The following is a 25031-nucleotide window of genomic DNA, read 5'->3' as shown; positions in this document are numbered from 1 at the left end:
CCCCGCGCCCCCCCCTCCCCGCCCCGCCCGCGGGGCCGTTGCCCCCCTCCCCGCTCCCCCCGCCGCGCACAGGCGCGCTCGGCGGCGCGGGCAGCGTGAGGGCAGCGGCCTCGGCGCGGCGGGTGCGCCTGCTCGGCGCGCGGGGCCCGCAGCGGCGCGCAGTGACGTGCGGCGGCCGCGGCGAGGCCGGCGGCGAGCGGGCGGGCGGGAGGGCGGGCGGCGGGGGGGGGAGGGGAGCAGGCCGCGAGCGCTCGCGCCCCGCCGCCGCCCGGCCCGGCCCGGCCCAGCCCGGCTCGGTTTGGCCCGGCTCGGCCCGGCTCGGAGGCCCCCAGCGGCGGTCCCGCGGCGAGGCGACGCCCGCACAGGTGAGCGAGGCCGGGGTTGGGGGGGGGGGGGGGGGTACGGAGAAGGGGAGGCCGCGCTCGGGGCCCGCCGCCGCCCCTCAGCTCGGCCTCGGCCGCTTGGGGCCGCGGCGGGAGGGCGGCGGCGGCCGGGCCCCGCGGTTGAGGGGCCTCCGCGGGCGGCCAGAAAATGGCGGAAAACAAAATGTCGGCCGGGGAGGGAGGGAGGGAAGGAGGGAGGTGGGGAGGGCAGGAGGGCCGCGGATCGCCCGGGCCCGGCGGGACGGGGCCTGGCCCCCGCCTCTCGGAGCCGCCGGGTGAGGGAGGAGGAGCGGCGGGGCCCTGCGGCGGGCGGCCCCGCGGCCCCTTTGTCCCCGCGCCGCGCCCCACCCCGCGGCCGCCTCTCCCCGCCCTCCGCCGCGCACGGCCCCGGTTCGGCCCCGCGGGTGGGGCGCTCCCGGGCTTTGTCCCTCGGTGAGGCCCCGAGCCCCGGCCCCGCGTTCCTCAGCCTCGGGTTGTGGGAACCGGGGCCTCTCCGCGGTTGCTGCCCCGTGGCGTTCCCGTTGGGCGCCGGGCTAAAAAATTGGGGAAAACCGCAACTCCTGACGGAGATGTCTTCAAGGAGGACAACTCGCTGCTGTTCCTATTGAACTGGAGTTGTAGGAGAAAAAATGCAGCTCTGAGTGTCTGCGCTACCAATTTGTTACATTGCAACCCTTCTGAGTGTGGTCCTTTCAATTTAATCAAAATGTCACATACAGCCTAAAAATACCTGCAGCTCTGGGCTAAGTATGGTGCTGTGGTGTATTGTACGTAAACAAGGCCTACGTATTGATTAGAAGAATTGCACCGTTTCAAATGAGTACCCAAGGGCTGACCACAGAAATTACTTCACAGGACAGCGTCGCACCTGAGCAGTGATTGTTCATTGGAACCGTGGAGAGATTTTGTATTTGCATGGCCCTCTGTTTGGGGCATATCAAGGCTTATTAAATACATACTTTGTACGTGGATTTATTAAGTTATAATTTTTTTTTTGTAGAAATGTCTTGCGCACTATAAAATTCCAAATTTATTTCAAACATGACAGCGGTGCCTGGAAGCCACCATTGATAGGAGCATCATTGTGCCTCTGGGTACAGGGGAGCCACCCTTTTATCCCTGGGAAGTGTGGAATTGCTGAGGCCTTCCTTTTTTCCCCCTCCTTAAAACACTTCGCCGTCAATTTGGGGGTGCTTGCTGAAAGCTTTCTCGAAGAAAAGTAAAATGTTAATGCATATTTTATGTTATGGGAAGAGTAAACTCGCAATAAATCAATGTATACGCACAGAGCAATGTTTCTAATGGCCTGGGCCTTTACCACTTTTTCAGTTGAGCGTTAGGAGTTGAAGTGTGGTCATCCCAAACTGCCAGGCATTATCTTTGATTTATAAAATGCTGTTTACATGGTGTTCCAGCCTCCAGACAGAGAGGTCGTATATTCTCTTTTTCATTGTACAATTTATTGCCTGGTCTCAACTGAGCCCAGTCTGAAGAAGAGCTTGGTACAAAGAACTGAAATATTTCTGCAGGTGGAAACCAACCTCATCCCTAAGCTAGTTAGAAAGGGAACTCTAGCCTTCAAAAAAGCAAACCAACATCAAATCCATGCACATTTTAGCAATTTAGTCTCAGTTTAGGTTTCATTATTTTTTTTTATTTTGGAATCTGATGGTAATATACTCCTTTTTGTTGCAAGACAACATCCTATAATTAATGAAAACGTTAGCAAAATATTCTAATGTGAAATTATGTTATTGGCTAATGCTAATAAAGCATTTTCACAGCATTTTCTTTTAAATGCATAAATGAGAAGGGTCAATAGCAATAACTTGAGGTCTTAATAGTTTGATGGAAGAGGATTATGAGAGTGTACGGACTTGTGCCTTTCTGGCATATTTCTCAATGTCCCTTTTCAAAAGCTTTGTGTGGAACCCATCTGTAATTGTGTGGGTGTATAACAGTGTACTACAGAAGAAAGCACAGTTAATGGCTGCTACCTTTTTGTGCTGCTTAGAAGAATGAAATTTGCATGTATATGTAGTGTGCGAGATTAAATCATCTGCACTGCTGAACTTTACGAGGAAAAATAACCAATTGCAGCGGAATTGCAGGCCTTCTCCGTTGTTAATTGTTCCAGCATGAGCAACAAAGGGGTTGGTTTCCTGCTGTCATTGCATTCTTCTTAAGATCCCAAATTAGACACACACAAAAAAAAATCTGATATAATAGTTGATGCTATTTTGTCCTTTGCCTGCACTGAGGGTTTTTAAGAGTGCACTTAACAGTGGCTGGAGACCGCTTGCGTCAACCAGAGCACACCTTCAGCGGGCTTGTTGCTAGCACGTCATCATCCTTCTCTCCTGTTAGGGAAAATTGGAGACACTCAGTACGTGCCCAAGAGGTGCTGTCTTTGGGAATTTCCATAGTCTCGTTAGTTACTGGGAAAATTGTCTTCTTGGCAATGGTTCCCTTTCCTAGCAGAAATTTTAATTTTAATTAAAATAGCAGTCTCACTTTGTACTGAATTTTCTACATAGCACAGTATGTAGTATGCTTATATTTGAGTATCTAATTTATAATCTGGAAATAAATAGTTTGTTAAAAAGGAAGAAAACCCTGGCGTATTCTTCCAGTAGTCTTGAGACTGATATAATTTAAGATCGTTTTCCATGGTAGTTTATGTTTAGAAAAGGATTATATAAGGCTGAAGGCTGTGATTGGAAATTGTAGAGCACTGCATTAGTTCTGAAATTGCTGTGCTGAATTAACCATTGGTTAGCCGGTGATTGAGCGTTGCGTTAAGGTTCCAAAGTTGCTTTGTTATTACAGTGGTGAACGAATTTTATCTTCAAGCTAAAATTGTAAAACGACGTGAAATCTGAGTGACATTTACAGGGAGAAAGTGTTGCAAGGCTGATGGTGACAAGAGGTGATGCAAATTTTTTCTTTTGTATCCTCAGTTCAGTTGGAACATCCTTGGGGTGGAACGGTGACTTGTGCCTGAAACTGCCATCACTGCAGACTGCTTGCTGCTTCCTTCACTTGAGGATTTCCAGTTCCTTCCTTGATAACAAAGATGCAGTAAGCATGGATTGTTTTCCACTTTTTTTTCCACGTTTTTTCTATCAAAAGCTTTAAAGGGTCAGTTTCCTATTAGGGGGTACTGCAGATAGCTGTGTAGGAGCCGGTTTGTCCTGGCAGCAGAAATGAGGTGGCACAGAAGGAACAGTGTTGGAAGATCAGATTTCTAGAATAACCTGACTGTTCTGAAATAAAATGTCAACCAGGATCGTACGTCCCTAGCACTGGGGTGGTGCACGGAGGTGTCAGCACAGCCGTCTGTTAAGCGCTGCCGTTCTTCTGGAAGTTTCAGGCAGTGGGGACGTTGAAATAAGTTGGTCTTACTAATGCTTAGCTGCTGCCTGCTGCAGTGGGTAACTGCGCTGTGCCTGCAAATCTGAGTGCCAATGCAATTTTCTGCTAAGTCTTTTGGTCAGAAATTTTTAATGATACAGAGGGCTTCATACAGAGCTCCTGAAAATCACCTTCAACGCTTTTGTTCTCAGAAATCCAGAGCACTGTGCAGTTCTTCAGAACTTACCTACAATTAAACAGCAATGAAATTTACACATGGAAAATTTGTTTTGAAATGGATATTTTTTTTGATGGATACAAAGTTGTGAAACAATCTGAAACATTGCTACTCTGTATGCAGCTCTCTGCTTTCCTCAATGCAGTGTGCTCTACGCGTCTAGGATTGCCTGCCACAATAGATGATTAGGTGAAAGGGTATATGCAGGTTATATATGGAAGTATTTGCAGGAGTTTAGGTCAAAAATTATAAAAGCATGAGAAGAAAGCAAAGTGGGCTGTATGAAGTACTGCATGCTTTTTTCTTGACCTTGTGGATAAATGTTTTTCTGTGTCTGTCAGTGTGACAAGTGAATCCAGCAAAGCTGGTCAACACAATAGTGCTGTGTTTAACACAAATTTGGATTTTGTTTTTGCAGGTATTTGTGAATGAATCTGGCTGAATATGGATCCAGGTGGTGGAAGTCTTGGGCTGCAAGCACAAGAATCCAAAATGCCTCACACTATGATTATGCAGGACTTTGGTAAACATTTTATCTATTAAACATTAATGAATAAAATCAAGACTGCTTTTATGGTTTTGCTTTATGTTTGTAAACTATTTCAAGATGTTAAGCTGACAAATAAAACTGGTATTTGCATGGCTTTTTGGAGAAATTTCAAATGATGATGTATATATATGTGATGTATAATAAGACTTTGGTTGCTGATCTTGAAATGGTCACCTATTCCAAAAAATTGAAGTAACTTCAAAAAAAAAAAAAAAAAAGTCAGCACCTGTGTCCCAGAGCACTCAAGCTGAGACAGGAGATGTTATGGGGAGTTCAGTGGCTTTGTGGTGTGTGTGCCTCTGCTTGAGATAACACTGACGGGCTGTTACATCCCCTGTGTACCAGTACAGGTATCAGGTATTTACATCTGAGCTTTTGTGCGGTTGCCTTGATCACTGTCTCCAGTTTAGGAGATGTAATAATGTCTTTGTGTGGCAGCAGATAACTTAATACTTAGGAAACAATTTACAGATTTAACTAAATCTTCACGTTCTACGTGTACTTAGAAGTCTTCACTTAAGAACATCAGTCTGGGGGCTGTACTGTTGTAACAAAACCTATCTGGAAATTATTTTTTTTAATTAGCAGTTTCTTTTGATGACTATGATAAATAACCAGAATAATTTTGAAGGTTTAGAGAAAAGACAGCAAGAAGTCTCCACTCTCTTCCTTGTGGGTCTCATTTTCTTGCATTTTGGCAGGAGTAGACATTCTCAAACACTGAGCTTGTGTCTTTGCTCTGACGTGAATGTCTTTTAGAGTATGCTGAAATAATTGTATTTGCTGTACCATGTTAAATAATTTTAATATTTTTTTCATTGCTATAAGAACCGTGTTCTTGAATGTTTTATCCATTAAGATTAAATCTGCTTTTTCTGGTTGCATTGAAATAAATGACTCTGTGGTCCCTTTTTATGGATAGTAGGTTGCAAGCAGGGCTGACCAGTCAAGTCTGTTAATGAAAAACTGGTTTCTGCTTCTAGCTATTCCTTGCAACGTGGCACAGTGTTGCAAATTGTACTATAAATATGTCATACAACAGAATATTTTTATCAAGGCCCATCTAGTGTAAAGGATCGGAGTCCTTTTGTTGTAACAGCACTTAATGGATTGTTACCACACTTCCAGTAACAAGAAGTTTATCAGTGCTTAAATTGCTACCGTAATCAAATATTTTCTTACTGGAATTTAAAAAAAAATAAAAATAAAAAAGAAGAAATTGCAAACTGATAACAGTTTTTAACATATGAGCATTGTACAACCTGAGTTTGGCAAACTCTGCAAGATGTCTTAAAGAAGAGTCGGGTTTTATTTTTCTTAAAGAATACAGACTACTTTGAATAGTCTTCTTCTGGTGAAATGTCAAATGTGGATTGCTGACAAGTAGCAGCAGTTTTGCACATCTGTGTTTACCTTATCTGTACAATTATTCTGTTCCTTAGATAAACTCTGCTAATGCAATAATCTTAACATTTCTATTGTTTTGTAGTGGCTGGAATGGCTGGCACTGCTCATATTGATGGAGACCATATTGTTGTGTCAGTCCCCGAAGCTGTGCTAGTGTCTGATGTTGTTACTGATGATGGAATAACCCTGGATCATGGCTTAGCAGCTGAAGTTGTCCAAGGACCTGACATCATCACTGAAACTGATGTTGTGACAGAAGGTGTAATTGTTCCCGACTCTGTTTTGGAAACTGATGTTGCTATCGAAGAAGCTTTAGATACCAGCGATCATGTTTTGACTTCTGATCTAATAACAGAAACTGTTAGAGTTCCTGATCAGGTGTTTGTGGCTGATCTTGTCACGGGTCCTGATGGACACTTGGAGCACGTGGTGCAAGACTCTGTGTCAGGAGCCAACTCACCTACGATGGTTTCAGAAGAAGTCCTTGTAACGAACTCAGATTCTGAGGCAGTCATTCAAGCAGCTGGTACTGTTCCTGGCTCCACGGTGACTATAAAAACGGAAGATGATGATGATGGCAAGAGCACATCTGAAGACTACTTAATGATATCTTGTAAGTTAAACAAAGGTAGATAATGAATAGGAGGTTATCTAAAGCAGAAGTGGTGTAGTGGGGAGAAATTACTGTAACTGGACTCTCGATCCACTCCGTGCTGGAACTCCCAAAACATATTTAATTTTGTAGTTAATTCTTGTCTAGATTTGGGTTTGTGTAATGAAAAATCCATTATCATTGATACAGCAAGAAAAATAGTAACATTCATGCTGTTGAGTATGTATGCTTCTGCTTCCGAAACCAGATATTCCTGAAAATTAAGAAAAACTACATTGCAAAGTTAAATATTCCATATACTTCCAGTATGCAACTTTTTTAAAATACAGAGTCATATTTACTATATTATTGAGGTTCACGTAAAAATAACATGTTGGGTTTCATTGGTAGAATACAGCAAAGGAAAAGGCCTTTTAAAGATACCAAAAATATTTTTTGTTAGCTGAATTGAAAATTATAGTAGGCATGTTATCTTATGTTACGCTGTTGTGGACTGAACTTGATGTTAGGGGGTTGTGTGCATTAACTGATCAGCTTTCCAAAAGTGCAAAGTGGCTGCCTGGTTCAGTTTCCACACAGCATTCAGACCCTGTACAAAGTTGGTGAGAAAGCCATATGGCCATACGCTATTTGTTGAGCAAGAGCTACCAAAAGCATTAGCAAAATTATACCTTAGGTATATGAAGTTTCTTCAGGGGTTAAACTGTACTCTTAAGATAACAATTTTTATTGTGCACACAAATTTGATGAAATGTTTCTTTTAAATTTTTGACTTCTCTGAGTTAGCTATTGAAATGTGAGTAGGTCAAAACAGATTTTTAGTCAGAACCAATATGTCTTAAAAAAAAAAAAAAAAAAAAAAGACAAAAGTGCCAAGTGTGTTGAAGTGTCAGTCTCTTCACAGTAAGCACCATTTGTTAAAAATTTCAGGGTGTGACTGATCAGTGATTATAATGATTTCAGTATTTCATACATGAAATACAGCGCTCTTCATAGCACTTCCACACAACATATTTTTAGTATTTATTTTTCATTCAGTACAGGGTGGACAGCAATGATTTTTTTAATCATTCTGTCATTACAATATTGTCTTGTATCAGCCATGGAAGTTACAAAGTTCTCTGGAAAAAGAAGAAAAAAAAAAACAAAAAAAACTCAGTCTAAACCAAATTAGACATACAACAGAAAAACCCCTGTGTGTTTGTAAATAAAGGAACGCCACTTTTACAGTCAGTTGTTTCATTGAAAACATTCCTCCTTTCTGACAGAGTACTTACGATGAGTTGTATTCTGTAACTGCGGTATTTCCAACTGCACCTTTGTAATTGTAAGTAAAGTCATCTTTGGAATTCCTTCTTAGATAGATGTGTGATTTGATGATAATGATCGCTGTGCTTAGACCAGAGCATCGTAACCTTCAGTAACCTGTGGGCTCAGCTGTGCCCCATCCATACCTAGTGTTGGCAGGTGTTCTCAAGCCTGGTGATGACTTTTGCAACGTTTCAAAGCCAGTTTGAGACCCAGTGTTAAGCAAATCACATCTGCATGTACTTATAACCATGATATATGTTTGAGTAAACACAGTTGGAAGTTACACTATTGGTCTGGAATTCTGTTCTAAAGTAACCATTTTTAGGTATACATGAAGGCAGCCTTTTTTTTTGAGGCTGTGTTGTGCTGTGTGGGCCAGCTTAACCCAACAAAGCATGTGGACTGAAAAATCTTGGTTTTCATGCACACATAAGATGTGCCATAGGCTATGTGTAATCCTCTTTTTTAAATCTCTGGAATACCCATCAAAAAGGTACTTGTAAAAAGCAAATTAATACAAAATAAGCACATACAGTATGGTCACGTACCCACCCATCTCCTACTGAGAAGTGAAAATTATAGATAGTGTATCCCATTTAGCCCGAGAGGGGTTAGCACGCTTGTAGCTTAAAGCATACCCTTTTTTGTTTTTCAGGTTTGCGATATTCAGACCCACAGGGGATTGCCAGCTCCCGATCCGTGTGTTGGCCCTGCATGCACTATGTTGGTGACCTCATACCCACCAAAGAACAACACTGGAGCTGGCCTTTAGGGGTAAGGTACTGTTCCGCCACCGCCGCCTTTGTAGTGTATGACAATACAGTGTTATGTAGTATGCTGAACATTTTAGTTTTAATACTCCTATATTGTAACCTATGGGATATAGAGTAAGTATATCAGACATCAGAAAGATAAGAAAAATTGTAAAACCATGGGACTTATCTTGCCCTCCTGTTAACCCTGTGGGCTCCTATGGTGGGTGTGATATCACCAGCATAGTGCATGCTGAGGCATCACATGAATTGGGAGCTGGCAATCCACGGTGAATCTGGACATCACACACCTGAAAACAGCTAAGGTAAGTTTAACATTAGAAGTGTGCTGAGTTTTCCTTTAAACCTTGGTACTCAGGAGGATTCAGCATATATTTATAAAGGTTCTCTGTTGTGTTTTTTCAGTTAATTTTAAATGACAAGATAATAATATATAGTGCTTCTGGTGGATGAGTCAGATGTGGAAGACACTTTCTTATTCTTCCCTTGACATAAAGTAAGCATTCCTGTTCCTGGGCAATATCACAGGGAAAAGGCATGAGATGACGTTGTTGAGTTAGCAGTGAGTAATTGAAATCATATTACTTAAACAGTAGGATGTTTTCATGATCTTTTCTTTTAAAAAAAGTCCTAATATTTTGGAACTTTTCAAAGATTACATGTCCTGCTGTGTTGTTTTATCGCTTATCTAAATGTGTTTTAAAAAATAAATTGAAACCATCACATTTACTTTGTATAAGATGGCAATTTAATCAGTAGCAGTTGCTGAGCCAATGGCTTTTGTTGCTGATATATTTCGAACAAACAGCAATATCTTACAGTAGGTGGTCTATATCAGTAACGTTTTCTCAGTCTACTTAATATTTTTCAAATTTTGTTATATTTCACTTTGGTTTCCTAAAAGAAGTGATTTCAGAGGCCCTTGATACACAGGCTTCCTGATCTGGTTCCACAACTTCATCTTGAATTGTAGAGACTGAAGATCTTTGAAAATACACATGCTGGTTGATGGTGTGGGAGTAACCACTAATTTTAAAAATACTGCTATGAGTCTGCAGTAGCTTTACTGGATTTTTACTGTTTTGTTGCTTTGTTTTTAAAGGGCATTACAAATTTGAGGGCTTTACTTAAAATGGTAAAATACAGCATTTGAGCGTATATACTATATTCATGTAATTTACTTTAATTTTCTTGGCTGAAAATATTTATTTTTGTTTAAAAACTGAAAAATTCCTCTTTTTTTCTCTATGTAGTCGTTATTGAATTGGTATTGATGTCCTGGTAAGGCAGATAATCTAAAATTCTGTGTTTATTCTTACACTGTTTCACCAGATACGTAATGATGTCCGGTCACTGTCATACAACATAAGTTAAATTGTTGGGAAATTCGTCTCTAAAGGACACATTATCACATATAACTGATTGTTCCCCTGTTCAGTAGGAAGTTGCTGTACTGCTTCCAGTACTGAAATACTTATTTTCTGTGTTAAAATGATAATGAGTTCATAAAACTTTGCAGTTTAGAGAAGGTTGGTGTTGCTTGAGTTGCAGATTTGAAAATAACTCTGCTACCACCTGCCAATTCTAAAGTTACAATAACAGCACACAATTAGTGATTTCTGCCACTCAGCCTTTCACTTTTCTTTCTGTGTTTTGGCAGCGTATCTAGTCATACAGCTACACATATGTATATATATGTAATCGCTTCTGCCTTGTATTATTAGTTACTTTTGATACTTTAAAGACTCGTGTATGCAGTGGGACCATCCATCGTGCTAAAATTAAACGTGTGTATCATATTGAAGAATTTGGATAAATTGTGGCTTGCTTGCTTGTGGTGTTGGTACTCTTACATTGCCCTGCAAGGTAATTTGAATGTAATGTACTGCATGTCAGATTTGAACAGATTAAGATACTGATGTTCCTGACATTGATTTTAATAGAGATACAGTTTTTAACTAAAACCATTCTAAAAACTTTTTTCCAGAGGAAATTTTTATTTATTTCCCCTGATCGGTGTCTGATTCTTTTTGGCTATTCAATTAAACTGTTGCTCACAAAGAGAAACAGGTCAGCCATGGGATTTTTTTTGCATTCCCTTTAAATTTTATCAAAACATATGATTTAATTTTCAGAGGTTCTAAAATTAAATACTACTTCATGCCTAGTTCTGTTGTCAATAACTTCTGTACTTTTCTGATGCAGTCCAGGATTTCTGAAATAAGGTTCCTCAGTGTGTAGGTGATAAATGGTGGATACCTACTTGGATGGGTTTATCTGCGGAACCCTGTCTGTGTGTGGGAAGAGCTTAGTTTGGGATTGCTGTGGTGGATTCCAGCCCTGCTGCAGGAAAGGCATCTGCTCTTTTTCTAGCAGGTTCTGAACCACCTCACGTGAATGCCTGGAGTTTTAAGAAAAGCTTAAGCTTGTACCTCACTACGCCGGGCTGTAGCCTGAGGTAGTTAAAAGCAGCTCTTCAAGAGCAGTCATTGCTGCACGGGGAGCAGGAAGCTTAGAGGGGGATTGGGAACCACCGCAGCCATCCCGAGGTAAGCCACCCCTCAGCAATCAGAGCCTCAGTGGCCCCGTTGAGCAGGCTCAGGCCTTACTCCTGGAACACTGCTGCTTAAATATTAATATAAATGATTGGTGTTAAACCTTGTTTGCACATATTTTAGTGTTACACATGCAATAAACTGCCGTCCATGAACTGTATTCAGTTCAGGTTTTATTTACAATTTGTGGAATTCTTCCGTTTAGAGAGTGCATTCAGTGTGTGGTACATGGGCTTGGCTTGGCCATCTGCAGAGAAGCCACCGTTGGCCACTGAGGGAAGTGTGTTGTCAGTACCTGTGTCAGAAAGGTGCTTGGTTCGGCAGCCTGTTAGCAATTTGGGACATAGATCTGCATAAATAGATACCTGTGTGCGTACTTTTTTTTAAAACAAAATAGTTTTCCTTGTAAGCTTTTAATGGTTTGAATGTGTTTTTGTTGAAAAAATTAGATGAGTATTTTGAAAACGCATCAGAGTTGGTAAGACAGGTACATAAGGAACAAGAAGTCTATTTCAGATTGTATTATTTGGATTTATTTTCACCTCATCTTTTAATTGGCTATATATTATGCAATAATCTTTGTCAATTTTAATGTTTTCAAGTGATAACATGGATAAAATCGTAATTTCGTTTAGGATGAAGAGGTAGTCCAATTTTTGATGCACACTTCTATCACTGGAAATGTAGTCAGGAGTCATCACTCATGATAAGAGTATCTACTACTAAGTGTTGGTCACCAGTATTTTAGAGTAGGGAAGAAGTTTCTTGGAACTCTTAAGCTGTAACAGGCAATTTTGGGCTTGTTTATAACATTTTTGGATGTGTATGTTTAATTTTGCTATCTGATACATTTTTGCTTTCTAAGTGTGATAGTTTCAGAAAAAACACACTGTGGTGACAAACTCTCTAGTGTTCTTAACTCTGTAATTCATTAAATGTTTCCAGAGTTGCAACAAAAAAATGAGTCCTGACCTTTCAGAATCTCTTTCACGTTCCTTAAGATGAACTATTTGGTGAAGTCCATATATGGCAACAAAACTTTCCTATGCATGGGGATAATAGTGGAGAAAATGATGCTACTGATTACTGTGACTTTTAAAAAATGTATTTGAGCCTCATTGTTACTCTCTTACCTTTACAGTGGATGACGTTGGAGAAAAACTGGATCATATAGGAAGCACTCCCTTGAAAATCAGTACCGAGGTGGCAAATGATGAAGTTGCTAAAGATGATGGGTTTGGTTCAGAAGTTATCAAAGTGTACATATTTAAAGCTGAAGCTGAAGATGATGTCGAAATAGGTACCTTTGGAATTTTGTATTTTTCCAGTAGTAAAAAAGTGTTTTGTGGTCTTTCTGTTTGTTAATGTCATGTAATACACTGATCAGAATGTTCTGTGGAGTGTGACATTTGTGGAGATTGCTCATATACAATTGATGCTTCAGGTGTTATTTTCAGGTTCAGGTCAACAAAGTAACTACGTATTTTGCTGTCCCATTTTGAATGGATAGCACCTGATTCTGTTGAAGGCCAGTGGTTATTTCTGTAAGGTTCCTGCGATTTTACTATTTGGTCCTTCATTTCTTTAAAGTATAAGAAAGGTTGTGAAGACTATGTGCTTCTGAAGGCCATGGGGAAAGAAGATGGAAGTAGCATGTTAACATCCCTTATCTGTTGTAGCATCTGTTTCATCTGCTATTTCCTACATGATTATCGGGGCCTGGTCTTAAAGTATGGTTCCTTCCTCTGGGGATGGGTTGTCAGTCTTGAGGAACAGACTGCTAATGCAGCAGCAGGAAGAACCACAATTTCTTATGGCTGAAAGCTAATTTACAGCAGGGACATTCTTGTGTGGCACTCTCACTGCTTCTGATTACCATTCTTAAAGACAGACATGAACACCAAAACATTTAATTGGAGTTTTATAAAATAGCTTTATCGTAAATAAAAAAAAAACTTCAGTCTGAAATTAATCTTGAACGTGGTTTTGTTTACATTCACTTAATGTGTTTCACTTTTTTTTTTTTGTTAAAGGCGGGACAGAAATTGTCACAGAGAGTGATTTTCACAATGGACATTCAGTAGCTGGAGTAATTGAACAAGGAGGTGTTGGTAGAATGCAGCGAGAAAAAATGGTTTACATGGCTGTTAAGGACTCTTCTCAGGAAGATGAAGATATTAGTAAGCATAATAAGAAACATTTTTGTTTCTCATGCTGTTTTGTACAACAATATAAGCATCATTCTCAAGGACTTTTTTAATTTTTCTGAAGGATTCTTCAGCCTGAAGTAGTAGAAAACTAAGCTCATCTTCCCTAAAAATAAAGAGCAGGCTATAATTGTTTTAAAGTGATGTGGATAAAATGCACTTTGTGCATACTGTATGCAATCATTTCATTATTTATATTAAATTTAACATTTCCATGGATGAAGTTAATGAGGTTAGTCAAATTTCTCATTTTTCTGTTTTCCTATTGTGAATTACCTTGTTTAATCAGCTTTCTGGCAAAGTGGCAAATAAATGTCATCAGTTACAAGTTTATAATTTTATAATTTTGAATTTGTATTGGTGTTTATTTTGTATTCATTTTTATCGATATGTTTTCTCTCTTTAAGGAATGTCTGAATAAACAATGATCCCCTAAGAGAAGGGGTGGTTCTAAATGCCAAAGGAAGAAAAGTAATTTATAATGGGTATCAATCAGAGTGAGAGCAAATTAAGTGAAAGAAAATTAAGAACGAATAGAGTGAAATTTAAGATACATTCTTCTCCTTTAATCCAGGCTGTGCCGAAATAGCAGATGAAGTTTATATGGAAGTTATTGTAGGTGAGGAAGAAGCTACGTCACTTCCAGACACACAGCTTGAAGACTCTGGTGTGAATAAAACTTTTGTCCCTGTTGCTTGGGCTGCTGCTTACGGTAGGAATCAGTATGCTTATTTTCTGAAAATCCCTTGCATTGTTTTTTTCCCAACCTAGCTTCCAGAATCTCTGTGCAATTGTCATAATCTTTCACCTTTCCTTAGGGGTTTGGAAACCCTATTAGCACTGTCAGTTAGTGGAGTTGATAAAATGCTGTGAAAAATTCTTTTCCACATAATTCACAACCTTTTACACATAAGGTCCTTGGCTTTTTTGCAGTTCAGATACAAAGAAAATGATCCCATTTTTACAGTGGTGTGTTTTCTTTCTCAATGCTGGCTTGTCAAACAGTTGTCAGATTACTTTAGTAGTTGGTTATCTTGAATATAACGAATGGGTTCCTATATGTTGAGTTTTACAAAGTAGAAAGGAAAGCTGTTTGGAGGATTTTGGTACTCTTGCTCTAATTTACCATCTCAGATGTACAGAATTCTTGTTTTTTTGATGGTTGAAGTCAACTGTTGAAGGTCTTACAACAACAAGAATAGGTTAAGTATTTTACGTTAACTAGAAGGAAAGGAGAATAACTTCAAAAATAGTAAGAAGAGATGTGTGAAGCTGTTCCTGATAACTTTATTTTATGTAGCATGTTTTAAACCTGTTACTCCTTTAAATTATGAAAGAAAAAATAATTTTTTTTTTCTGCAGCAATGTTTCAAATCGTAGAAGTATCTTATCAGGACATGACAAGTTCTGATTATTCTCTTATTTCATACTTACTTTTTTCCAGGATTTTGGCATATTAAATGTATATTAAGAGAGTATCAGATCAGCATCAGTAGTTGGGCTTATGAAGTGGTTTTGAACCGCAGAGCCTTGGCACTTAGCAGTAAACACTTCCAATCCAAAATGAGGAACATACTCTTGAAGTGTTACTTCTCCATCTGGTAGAACTTTGTAGTGTCTCATAGATGAGTGCTGAATGGCTGATAAGGCAGAAATCTTACTAGCTGCCTAGTTCAACTCTGGAAAGATAAAGTACTTTCATCTCAAAAACAAAATGTGGGCTTTGGGTATCCTCATTTCTGGATTGGTATCCAAGGTTATTTATAAGGGTGAAAGTTTTCAGAAACGAGCTTATTAACAGAGAGAAGCAGAAAAGACAGCGTGGTAAGCATGCAAACACAGCTTCAGTGGATATTGACTACTGAGAAAGATGTGATTTTTATTTCTTGGTGCACATAATTATGGAATACTGAACTGATGTGAACTGCATATCTCAGTTTGGACAGATGGAGCTATTACTTTTTAGTTAAGATGATTTTCTCTCATTCTCAGATTTTCAAAGCCGTCATCTTTAAAAAGAACTTTAATTTTAATGACTAAAATACCATTTTCTGCAGGAGATGAAAGAAGACTACCCAGAAGATATGAAGATGGTCAAGCGGCAGGTAAGAACATGCAAATGTGCTGTGTAGAACTCTAAAACTTAGGCTTTTAAAAATATCTATGCTTGCGTGATAGACTCCTGATCAGTGAGTGCAAAAATTGTCTGTGAAGTATATGTTGAAGGAGTAGTCCTTCTCTAGTATTTAGAAATGAAAATAATTTTAGATGTGTTGTTGGCCTTCAGGGTGGGTGGGGAAGCTGGGAGGATCTGCAACTTGGGTTTTATATACAGTTCTGTAGTTAGAACAGAGAATGCAGTTGGTGAGAAGTTCAAGTTAGATAAAAGGAAACAACCAGCATAACTTGTAAGAATTAATGTCTTGAGAAATATGAGGTATCAATGAATATAGTTGAGAATTAATCAATGTTTAAAGAAATGCGTTCTTTTGCCAACAACAAAGGTAGTGCTTTACATTGGCACTCTGTTTTTTGTATATGTTCGTTGTAGAGGAATGGGTGATGCTTATTTTAATAAGTAGTAGATCTGTTGCTGTGCAATTCCAGTCATCAGTCCCAAAGAAAAAAGTTGTTTAAGGTTTTTTATGGTGTTTAATTTTTGTTTCTAGGGAATAACTTGGATACACGATTAGAAAACAAAAACGGTAATGCAACACAATACCTGCAGATTTGTGATAGCATTAGCACTAATAGAGTGCTAAAACAAAAAAACAAGAAAAGGAGGAGAGGAGAGGCCAGGCAATGGCAAACAGGTAAACACTGTATGGTTATGTGTATTCTCATGGAGTGGTACTTACTCCATTACTATTCCTTTTTTTTTTTGTTCCCCAAACCGGTGCAGAATTAAAAAATATAAAAGGTGATTTGCAGATTTCCTGTGTCCTTCCCCCCTCCAATTCTGTGCATAGAAAATGTGTTAATTTCTGCTACTGAAGTCAGTACGCTTTGGGCTGATGTAATTCATTTGAACTTTGCAAGCTATTAAAAAGTAATTGTGGATATCCTCACTGTACATCTGATACCACTTACCTATTTGAGCAGTTTCTAAAACAAAATACATAAACTGTAGGTGCTGTGGATTGGTTGTTTTTAAACTACTGAACTCTGTCTGCTGCAAGTGTAAGTGCATGAATCTGAACAGCAGTTGGCTGATTTTAAACTTCTTAATCCGTGAATTTATTTCCTTCATAACTTGTTTTTGTTTGTTTAAAAACAGCTGTTATAATAGGTCCTGATGGACAGCCCTTAACAGTTTACCCTTGTCATATATGTGGGAAAAAATTTAAATCCAGAGGATTCTTGAAAAGGCATATGAAGAATCATCCAGATCATATGATTAAGAAGAAATACCAGTGTACAGACTGTGACTTTACAACCAACAAAAAAGTAAGTTTCCACAATCATCTGGAAAGCCATAAACTTATAAATAAAGTTGATAAAACCCATGAGTTTACAGAATATACGAGAAGATACAGAGAAGCAAGCCCATTGAGTTCTAATAAGCTAATACTGAGGGACAAGGAGCCTAAACTGCACAAGTGCAAATATTGTGACTATGAATCTGCAGAGCAGGGACTACTCAATAGACATCTACTTGCAGTTCACAGTAAGAACTTCCCTCATGTTTGTGTGGAGTGTGGGAAAGGATTCCGTCATCCGTCAGAGCTGAAAAAGCACATGAGGACCCACACTGGGGAAAAGCCATACCAGTGTCAGCACTGTGTCTTCAGATGTGCTGATCAGTCCAATCTGAAAACTCACATCAAAACCAAACATGGGACTGATTTGCCATTTAAATGTGAGCACTGTCCCCAGGCTTTCACAGATGAAAAAGAACTGCAGCAGCACACAGAATTATTTCAAGGGCATAAGACTCATCAGTGTCCACATTGTGACCATAAGAGCACCAATTCAAGTGACCTGAAGCGACACATTATTTCAGTTCATACAAAGGATTTTCCCCACAAATGTGAGGTATGTGAAAAAGGCTTCCATCGTCCATCCGAGCTCAAAAAGCATAGTGAAACCCATAAAGGTAAAAAGATACATCAGTGTAGACACTGTGACTTTAAAACATCAGATCCTTTTGTACTGAGTGGGCATATCCTCTCAGTTCACACCAAGGACCTGCCTTTTAAATGCAAAAGATGTAAAAGAGGATTTAGGCTGCAAACTGAACTTAAGAAGCACATGAAGACCCACAGTGGAAGAAAAGTTTATCAGTGCCAGTATTGTGAATATAGCACTACGGATGCATCAGGCTTTAAGCGGCATGTAATATCAATACACACAAAAGACTATCCACATAGGTGTGAGTATTGCAAAAAGGGGTTCCGTAGACCATCAGAAAAAAATCAGCATATAATGAGGCACCACAAAGAGGCCATAATGTAATATATGATGTCAAGAAGGAAGCAATTTAGAAACTGTGATGTGCTAATTGGGGAAAAAAAATCTCATGAACTGTTTCTCCTGGTTTCAAAGCTTGATATTAAATCATAACTTTACATTCTTTGTATTAAAAGTCTTAAAAGTATTAGGGTTGACAGGGGATCTCATAGCCCTATGATTGTTGCTTATCAGAACCTGAAGAGCACTATAGAATGCAGAAAGATGGATGAATGTCTTAAATTTGCAGAAAGATGGATGAATGTCTTCAAATTAATGGTATTACACATTGTTAAGCTATAGAAGACAAAAAGATGATTGTGTTATCCATTTTGTCAGTAAGAGCGTTTGTCTCCAATATGAAAACAGTTCAGATATATGGTGGGGTTATTTACAAATTGTTTGCTAAGGCAACTGAGTCTAGCTTCTTGTGCAGTTTTGAAAGAAGAGTATTAGTCAGTCACTTGATCATAACGTTTTTAAATTGTGCCTGGAAATTATATTCTAGAAATGGTGAGATTTAGGGGTTGTCCCTCTTTTTTTTTTTTTTTTTTTTTTCCTAAAAAAAAAAAAAAGGACACATTTCATTGGGAAACTTTTTTGTTTCCTTTATTAGTTAGGTCCAACACGTAATTTTTTAAAAGGTTTTCAAAGCTGCTAACCTATTTTATTGCAGGATATGATGTTTAAAATATAGCATTATGTTATGATCTCAAAGGTGGTGTTCTGGTGCTAGGGTTAAAGATGTGTATGTATATAATTTCCCTTTTTTATCTGAATCTACAGTTGAATGTTGTTCAGTATGGCACATAACAAAATTAACTTTGAATCTGACTTTTTTTTAAGGATAAAATGGATGCAGCTGATAGTGTTGTGACTCAACACTAATTTTTTCTCAATACCTTCAGATCTCAAAAAAATATTAAAAAGAAAGTTGAAAAAAATATAGTTTACTTTTTTTTTTAATTAAAATTCAGAGTACTTAGAAGTTCTGTAGGGCAGTGTTCTTTACAGGTATGACTATTACTGTCCTACCTCCTGATAGGAAATTTTCAGTATAAACATAAAATTGCACCTTTTAATCAATTCTTAAAAAGAAAAGTCTATACCGTGCTATAAACATGCATTTTCAATCTGTAAGAAAGTATATATGCAGTATTTAACCAGAGAAATATGCTGCCACTAGAGTTTGGAGGTGGATCTTCAGTTTACAGTGTATACATTTAAAATATGCATCCCTTTAAACAATGCTTTGTGTTAGCATGCTGCAAATCAAATGGCGCTTAATATAACAAGCTGGTCTAGGGCTATTTAATGAAAAACCTGTTCATAAATGTTACGCATATAATGTGTATTTTTTATTCTTTTTAGTTGCTTCATGTTTGCACACAGCTGTTTACATGATAAATTGTAACTTCATGCTATATTGTGGCTTTGTGTTTCAGATAATGTTCATATTTTGTTTTTGCACCAGATGAGAATCAGTTCCTTGAGAAAAAATTTTTTTTATATTTCTAAACTTCAGAAAGTTAAATTTGGGAAATCTCTTAGAAAAATATGTGTTTTATGTGGCTGTAAAAAATGATGTACACGCTGTAAAATAAGATTGTCACTGTTATGTGGGATTATTATTTCTAAATGTGTTACTCATCGTAACGGGCATACAATAAAACGCATCTCTTGCACTCCAAATTTTTTGGAGTATACTTTTCATTTATGGTGATTTAGGAAAGTCTCATTCTGTGGAAATTTGCTTAACATTTCAGTACATTATTATTCCCTAATTTAAAATGCAATAACATCTCAAATTAAGGGCTTACTTGAGGTATGTTTATCAGACTACTGAGGGGGGAATATTGGGGTTTTAACTGACCCTTTGTATTTACAGGTGTAATGTACTTAAGTTTATTTCTAAAATAATTATCAAACGTGATATTGAATTGCCATTGAAATTCTTTCTTTTAAGTGAAGAGCGCATTAGATTTCTCATATTTTGGGAAAAGACAGGTAGGTACTGCCTTAACTGTGTAATAAGAACAGTCGGCAAAATGCTAAAAATTCTGTCTTAATTTTCTTCGTTTTAGAATACTTGAATTATGACATCAATAATTAAAAACTTTAAGAAAAGAGTGCAATGTTAAATGAAGTCTTCCTCAAGGATTTGCAACGGGCTTTTAGCCAGTGAAGTCTTAGGTTTGTACTAACAAACAGACATTGTGAATTTATTAATCTGGTTTGTTTATAATACTTTATTTTTGTATGTCCAGCATTCAGAGGAGGAGGAGGAGGCAGTAGCATTCAAAAAGTCTTAGAAATTGAACTTGTGTTTTGTTGACAATTTTAATGTGTTATTCCTGAAAATTATATTGAATGCGTAGACAGAAGGAGATTCTTCATAGCAGACTGAAGATGATCATTGTGACTCTGTGACCAAGCACAGATCCGTGCTGGCTCATTTTTCCAGCTTAAGGATGGAGACAATAACCAGGTACTTAAGTATTTGTAACATCATCTTTAGCAAACCTTGTAAAAACGCTCAGTCCTCATTGCTTAAGGATCTATCACGTTTCTTGTGGTACAGAACAGTCCATGGGGGCTACATACAAAAGAAATTAAGCTTCTGGAAAGCCAGCATTTTAGATGGTGATAAAAATGTAGACGTAATGCCTGTGAGCATTACCTTCAAATCATATTTTGATACCTCTTACTATTCATGCTTGGTATTTGGTAGAGAACTGTATTAACATTTACCATTTGTAGCATGTGCTTGAGGATAACAGTAGCGTTTCTTCCAACATACCTTCCTGGAACATAAAAATCTGTGAGGAATGTTTTCCAAGATATGAGGGCAGAAATAGTGGTTGGAAAAGCTACAGCTTTAGTTGGTTATTATCAACTAAAGTACAAACATGGGGAAGTAAGGAGGACTTGAAGAAAGGTGCAGGCTGGTACAATCTCCTGTGTATGAGCCCTGCTCTTTGTGACAGCTAGATGGAGAAGCTGAGTTAAGTTTAACATGATGGTTATAGGCAGCCTTGTCCAATACAAAGTCTCAAGACAAGTCGCCACTTTCATTTGGTTGGCTTATTGCTTTAGAATTTTGAATGTTTTTTATTTATATTAATTGTTTGTTTCTTCTTTTGGCAGTGGAACGGTGAAATGGACAGTGAAACCTAACTGGGCAGAAACATTGTGGGGACAAGGTCTGTTGAAGAGAGAAAAATAACTCACACAGCAGTAAGGTTAATGTATTGCTATCCACATTCTATCTATGTTGGACTTTAAACAGTATCAAAAAATAATTGTCAGACTTTTTGCTTGAGCAGTGGCTTTAGAACTCAGTAGCTAATGTTGTCACTGGGAGAGTGAATGCTTCTGCTTGACCCTTTGCTGGCTCTGTCCAGTGCTGGTTAGGTAGATGTTGATGACTGAGCCTGGACTTGGTATTTTCCTGTAGGTTGAAATCCCCATCAGTGCTTCTGCTTCTTCTAGAACTCTTGTCTTTGTAGCTGCAGATGTTGAAACTTCTTGTAACTGTAACAGATCCCTGCTCTGAGTAGTCTGTACCTCTGCCCTGACTGGCTCCCTCCCCTGAGCTGGCAGCAAACCGCCTTCCATTTACCCAGGCCAACACAACCTTAGGATGGGATGAAGTGCAGACAGGCCCTGCCTGTTCATTTTCAAAGCAGATGAGTTCCTAAGTGGTGGCAGGGAGTGAAGGAGAGACACTACCACCTGTGAGCTTCGTAAGTCTTGTGACTGAATGTTTCGTTCAATGGTAGAGTTGGTGGTATCGTATTCTATTACTTCTCCTGCAAACCCTGAATGAAGTCTCTCATCACTGCTGTCACGTTGCACGGTCTCTGCTCTTTTAGAGGTAATTTTCAGTAGACATGATCATCTTCCGTGCATACGTGCTTTCCTTATTGAAGTTCACCTGTCTTGCCTTTTGCCATGTTGTCAGTAAGGGCTGTGCGCTGTTTTGGAAAGAGGAAAGGTTTGTGCTTTTCAAATAGTTGCAAATCTCCTGTGCAGTGACACTAACAAATAGGAGGAAGTACCTTGCCAAGCAGTTGTGGTAGGATGACACCCAAAACACGATGAGTAGGGAAGGTGACCTGTGCCATAAAGCTGTTTGCTGCCTAGGAGCACAACACCGAGGTAGTTCAGCTGTTCTCGAGTGTGTATGGATTTCTTCTCTGCTTGCTTCCTGTGGTGATGTACGTGATGTACAAACACGTCATGTTTTCTTGAGCAAGCAGCAGGTTTTAATACATGTGGAAGGTTGCTCTGAGTGTCAGAGTTGTTTACTGCATTTCTTTGAATGACAGACTAAGAACTAAAAGGCGAAAACACTTAAAATTAATTCTTGTCTGATTCATCGTCTGTATTGTTTTTCTTCAGGTTTCAAATAACCACAATTAAAGGCAATGAAATTGAGAGAGTGAGAATACGGAAGAACACCAGCAGCGTAGTCTCGAGGTAAAGGTCAAGGTAAAGGTATGTTACCTTGATGTAGTATTCAAAGCCTATGTTGACTTTTCAGGCAGAATGCTAGAGGTGTCATTAACTTTTAAACTAGGACTGTATTTGGCTTTTGTTTCACAGCTGAGGCAGAAGAAACCATTCTGCATTACATAGTTGGGTGGAAAAGACAGTAGCAGAAACCAGAAGACAGCTTTTTTTCTCCTACTTTTCAATGTAAGAACAAGAAATGGTGTGCTGTTACATCACTTCAGGCAGGGAGGGTTTAGTTAATATTGTTGGTAATTTAACAGGGCAGTACATGCATTGCTGTAAACGCATGAAGTAAATGCTGTCTTTGGTTTTTCTAATTTGCTTCTGTAAAAATGTAGAAGTCTCAGTGGACATACCTGAAATGGAGGTGAAAAATTTTCTGAAGTGTACTGGTTGTAGTTTGAGTGTTAACTAGAATGTACAGAGATGAGTAAGTGAGAAAAGTGCATTGCTGTAAACTCCAGGAGAAATGTTAGGTCAGTCAGGCAGTGGGTGAGACTACAGCAAATGTATTTTTATAATAAAAAATAAAAATTTTGCTTTTTAAATAAATCTGGTTTTAAAACAAAACCAGCTCCAAATGGCCACTGTGCTTCACCTTCTAGTCTAGCTCAGCTTTTTGACAAGTATCTATTGCTTTGTGTTATCTGGGAGTAAGGTATGTTGTTACAGCAATCAGTGCTGTAGCATGTGCAGTATAGGGAGGTTTTAAAATAGCCTTATAAGCCTTAGAGCAGCTGATCCTTGCTACACAATACAATATTGACATCTGTCTTTCCTGGTTAGTAAAGTAGGCTTTTTTAAAATAGGATGTTAGCCACTAGCATGGGGAACAATTAGGGTGTTTTCAAATTTGTCTTAATGCCAGGTGTATATGGAAGACAGTTCACTTGCTAAACATGGCATTTGTCATCAGATTACGACGCCCAACCAGCTCTGACTGTATTGAGAGCCTGTACTTTTTCCTGTCTTTTAAGGGCGTTTACTGCTTTGCCTATGCTATTACACGGTCTTAAGTCATACAGAGCTAAAGAAACGGTTTAATATTATTTATTTGCTAGAAAGGTTAGTAAGTACACTGAAAAGAGTGTAAAATATGTCCATTAATAACTGATGCTTCTGCTGTTTACAGCTTCTTTCTTTGGAACTGGTTGCATCATGCTTCCAGCCAGTCAAGCCCAGCTGCAATCATGGCAAAGAGCACAGTAAGTAAGAAAGTTGATTTGTGTCTCTTTTTATTGGGATAACAGCACCAATCACTATGATAGCATTAAAAAAATGCTTATTTTTCTTTTGGTGGTTTAGGTCACCAAAGGTGGTAAGTCGTTAGTGTCAGTAAAATTATTCATTGGAATAGAATACAGTACTCTGTCATCGGATAGTTAAACACACGTTTATTTTGTAATTACACATAGCCTACAGGGTTCTTTCACCATTTAACATCGTATATGATCTATATTATTTGTAAACAGAAATAAGTAAGTCTGCAGAAATAGAGCAAAGCAAGAACCCTGTGATAGAGAGCTAGCACCTTTTGATGGCATGAAGTTTTACCTATGATGCTTAATACTTTCCCGCTCACCAAATGCACTGTCTTGCTTAGACAACTACTTAATTATTTATACCAAATCAGTTGAGAGAATTTCCATGGTCCTGCCTGGAGCAAAAAACTGTAAATAGTCAGTTAGTCTGATAGTAAAATTTATGAGCTATTTCATACTAGGTTCTTCAATATAAAAATAGACCATGTTCTTGATATCTTCAAAATAAATAATTATGACTGGTTTGGGGGCTTGTAAAGGTTCAGCTGAAATATGTTAACTTTAACATCATTAATGTTATAAAGTCAGCATCATCCCAAACTAAGTATCTGCCAATTTAATAGGTACGTTTAAATTGTTGTATAGCTGGAGCAAGTTCAATATTTTGCCTTTGTCTCTTAGTTTCCCGTAGGCAGATGCAAGGTAAGTAAAATTATTTCTGGGTTTTGCTTCACCTTGAAGAGGCAGCAATATAAAGTGATGATTGCTGAATCTGTCTGTATTGAAACCAGCCATTCAGTATGTGACTTAAATTTGTGTAAGTGGATAGAAGACAAGAACATGGATAATGCTATGAAGAGGAAACAGAAAAGGTTTCAGAGTTCTTCCTTTTGTTTCTTAGATTGCTGCAAGTGTGACTGAAGAATAGAGACTGAGGATGCAGACGCTAGTCCTGTCAAGGACAATAAGGCCACGACAGCACGGCATACCCTTCTCTTCTGAGAAAAGTAAGTGAATTTATATAAAATAGTAAAACAGGAACATTTACACACACGTGAGCGGCAGCTTATGGACACAGGTTCACAACAGTGCAGACAAGACATTGTCTTCCATCATCTTCATGCTTCCATGTTCTTCATTTGTTCTCTGGCCTTTCTCTCACTATCAGACCGACCCTTTTACTGATGCAAAAATAGCAGGAAGTAAAGCAACTTCAGTTGGTTATTGTGACCTCCTTTGAGCAGCTGTGATGGCCAAGGTATTTCTTTCATTCCTGAGAGAAAAAAGCAGCTTGTTAGAAGATAATACGCATACTTACAAAGCTGTCCTGGGATATAAAGCATGCATCCTTTATTTATTTTCTTTAATGCTCTAACTTTTTAAGCATCTGAAATGGCAGTGGGCCATTCCC

At 38.8% G+C, this 25031-nt stretch overlaps 1 protein-coding gene across 10 annotated transcripts in view; it reads left to right on the top strand.

Moving 5' to 3' along the window:
• Window positions 1-216: 216 nt before the first annotated feature.
• The window catches only part of ZNF711 (zinc finger protein 711), a 35339-nt gene continuing 10524 nt past the window's right edge, over window positions 217-25031 (top strand). For 4 of the 10 annotated variants that reach the window (XM_084294183.1, XM_084294180.1, XM_084294184.1 and 1 more), the window contains exons 1-14: window positions 217-365; window positions 3344-3464; window positions 4394-4498; window positions 6015-6545; window positions 12326-12484; window positions 13218-13364; window positions 13966-14103; window positions 15449-15496; window positions 16061-16204; window positions 16669-20328; window positions 20988-21043; window positions 22245-22340; window positions 23491-23563; window positions 24522-24627. In XM_084294183.1, coding sequence (XP_084150309.1) covers window positions 4420-4498; window positions 6015-6545; window positions 12326-12484; window positions 13218-13364; window positions 13966-14103; window positions 15449-15496; window positions 16061-16204; window positions 16669-17846 — 2424 coding nt within the window. In that variant the 5' untranslated portion in view covers window positions 217-365; window positions 3344-3464; window positions 4394-4419 and the 3' untranslated portion in view covers window positions 17847-20328; window positions 20988-21043; window positions 22245-22340; window positions 23491-23563; window positions 24522-24627. Of the gene's footprint in view, window positions 366-1280; window positions 1346-3343; window positions 3465-4393; window positions 4499-6014; window positions 6546-12325; window positions 12485-13217; window positions 13365-13965; window positions 14104-15448; window positions 15497-16060; window positions 16205-16668; window positions 20329-20987; window positions 21044-22244; window positions 22341-22448; window positions 22626-23490; window positions 23564-24521; window positions 24628-24788; window positions 24848-25031 lie in introns of those variants that run through there. The other 6 variants (XM_084294186.1, XM_084294188.1, XM_084294181.1 and 3 more) reach the window with 6 other exon arrangements.

The sequence above is a fragment of the Netta rufina genome, assembly GCF_964035555.1.
Source record: "Netta rufina genome assembly, chromosome: 12".
NCBI classification, from domain to species: Eukaryota; Metazoa; Chordata; class Aves; order Anseriformes; family Anatidae; genus Netta; species Netta rufina.
Note: the sequence above shows the minus strand (reverse complement) of the source record. Positions and strands in the feature narration are given on the sequence as shown.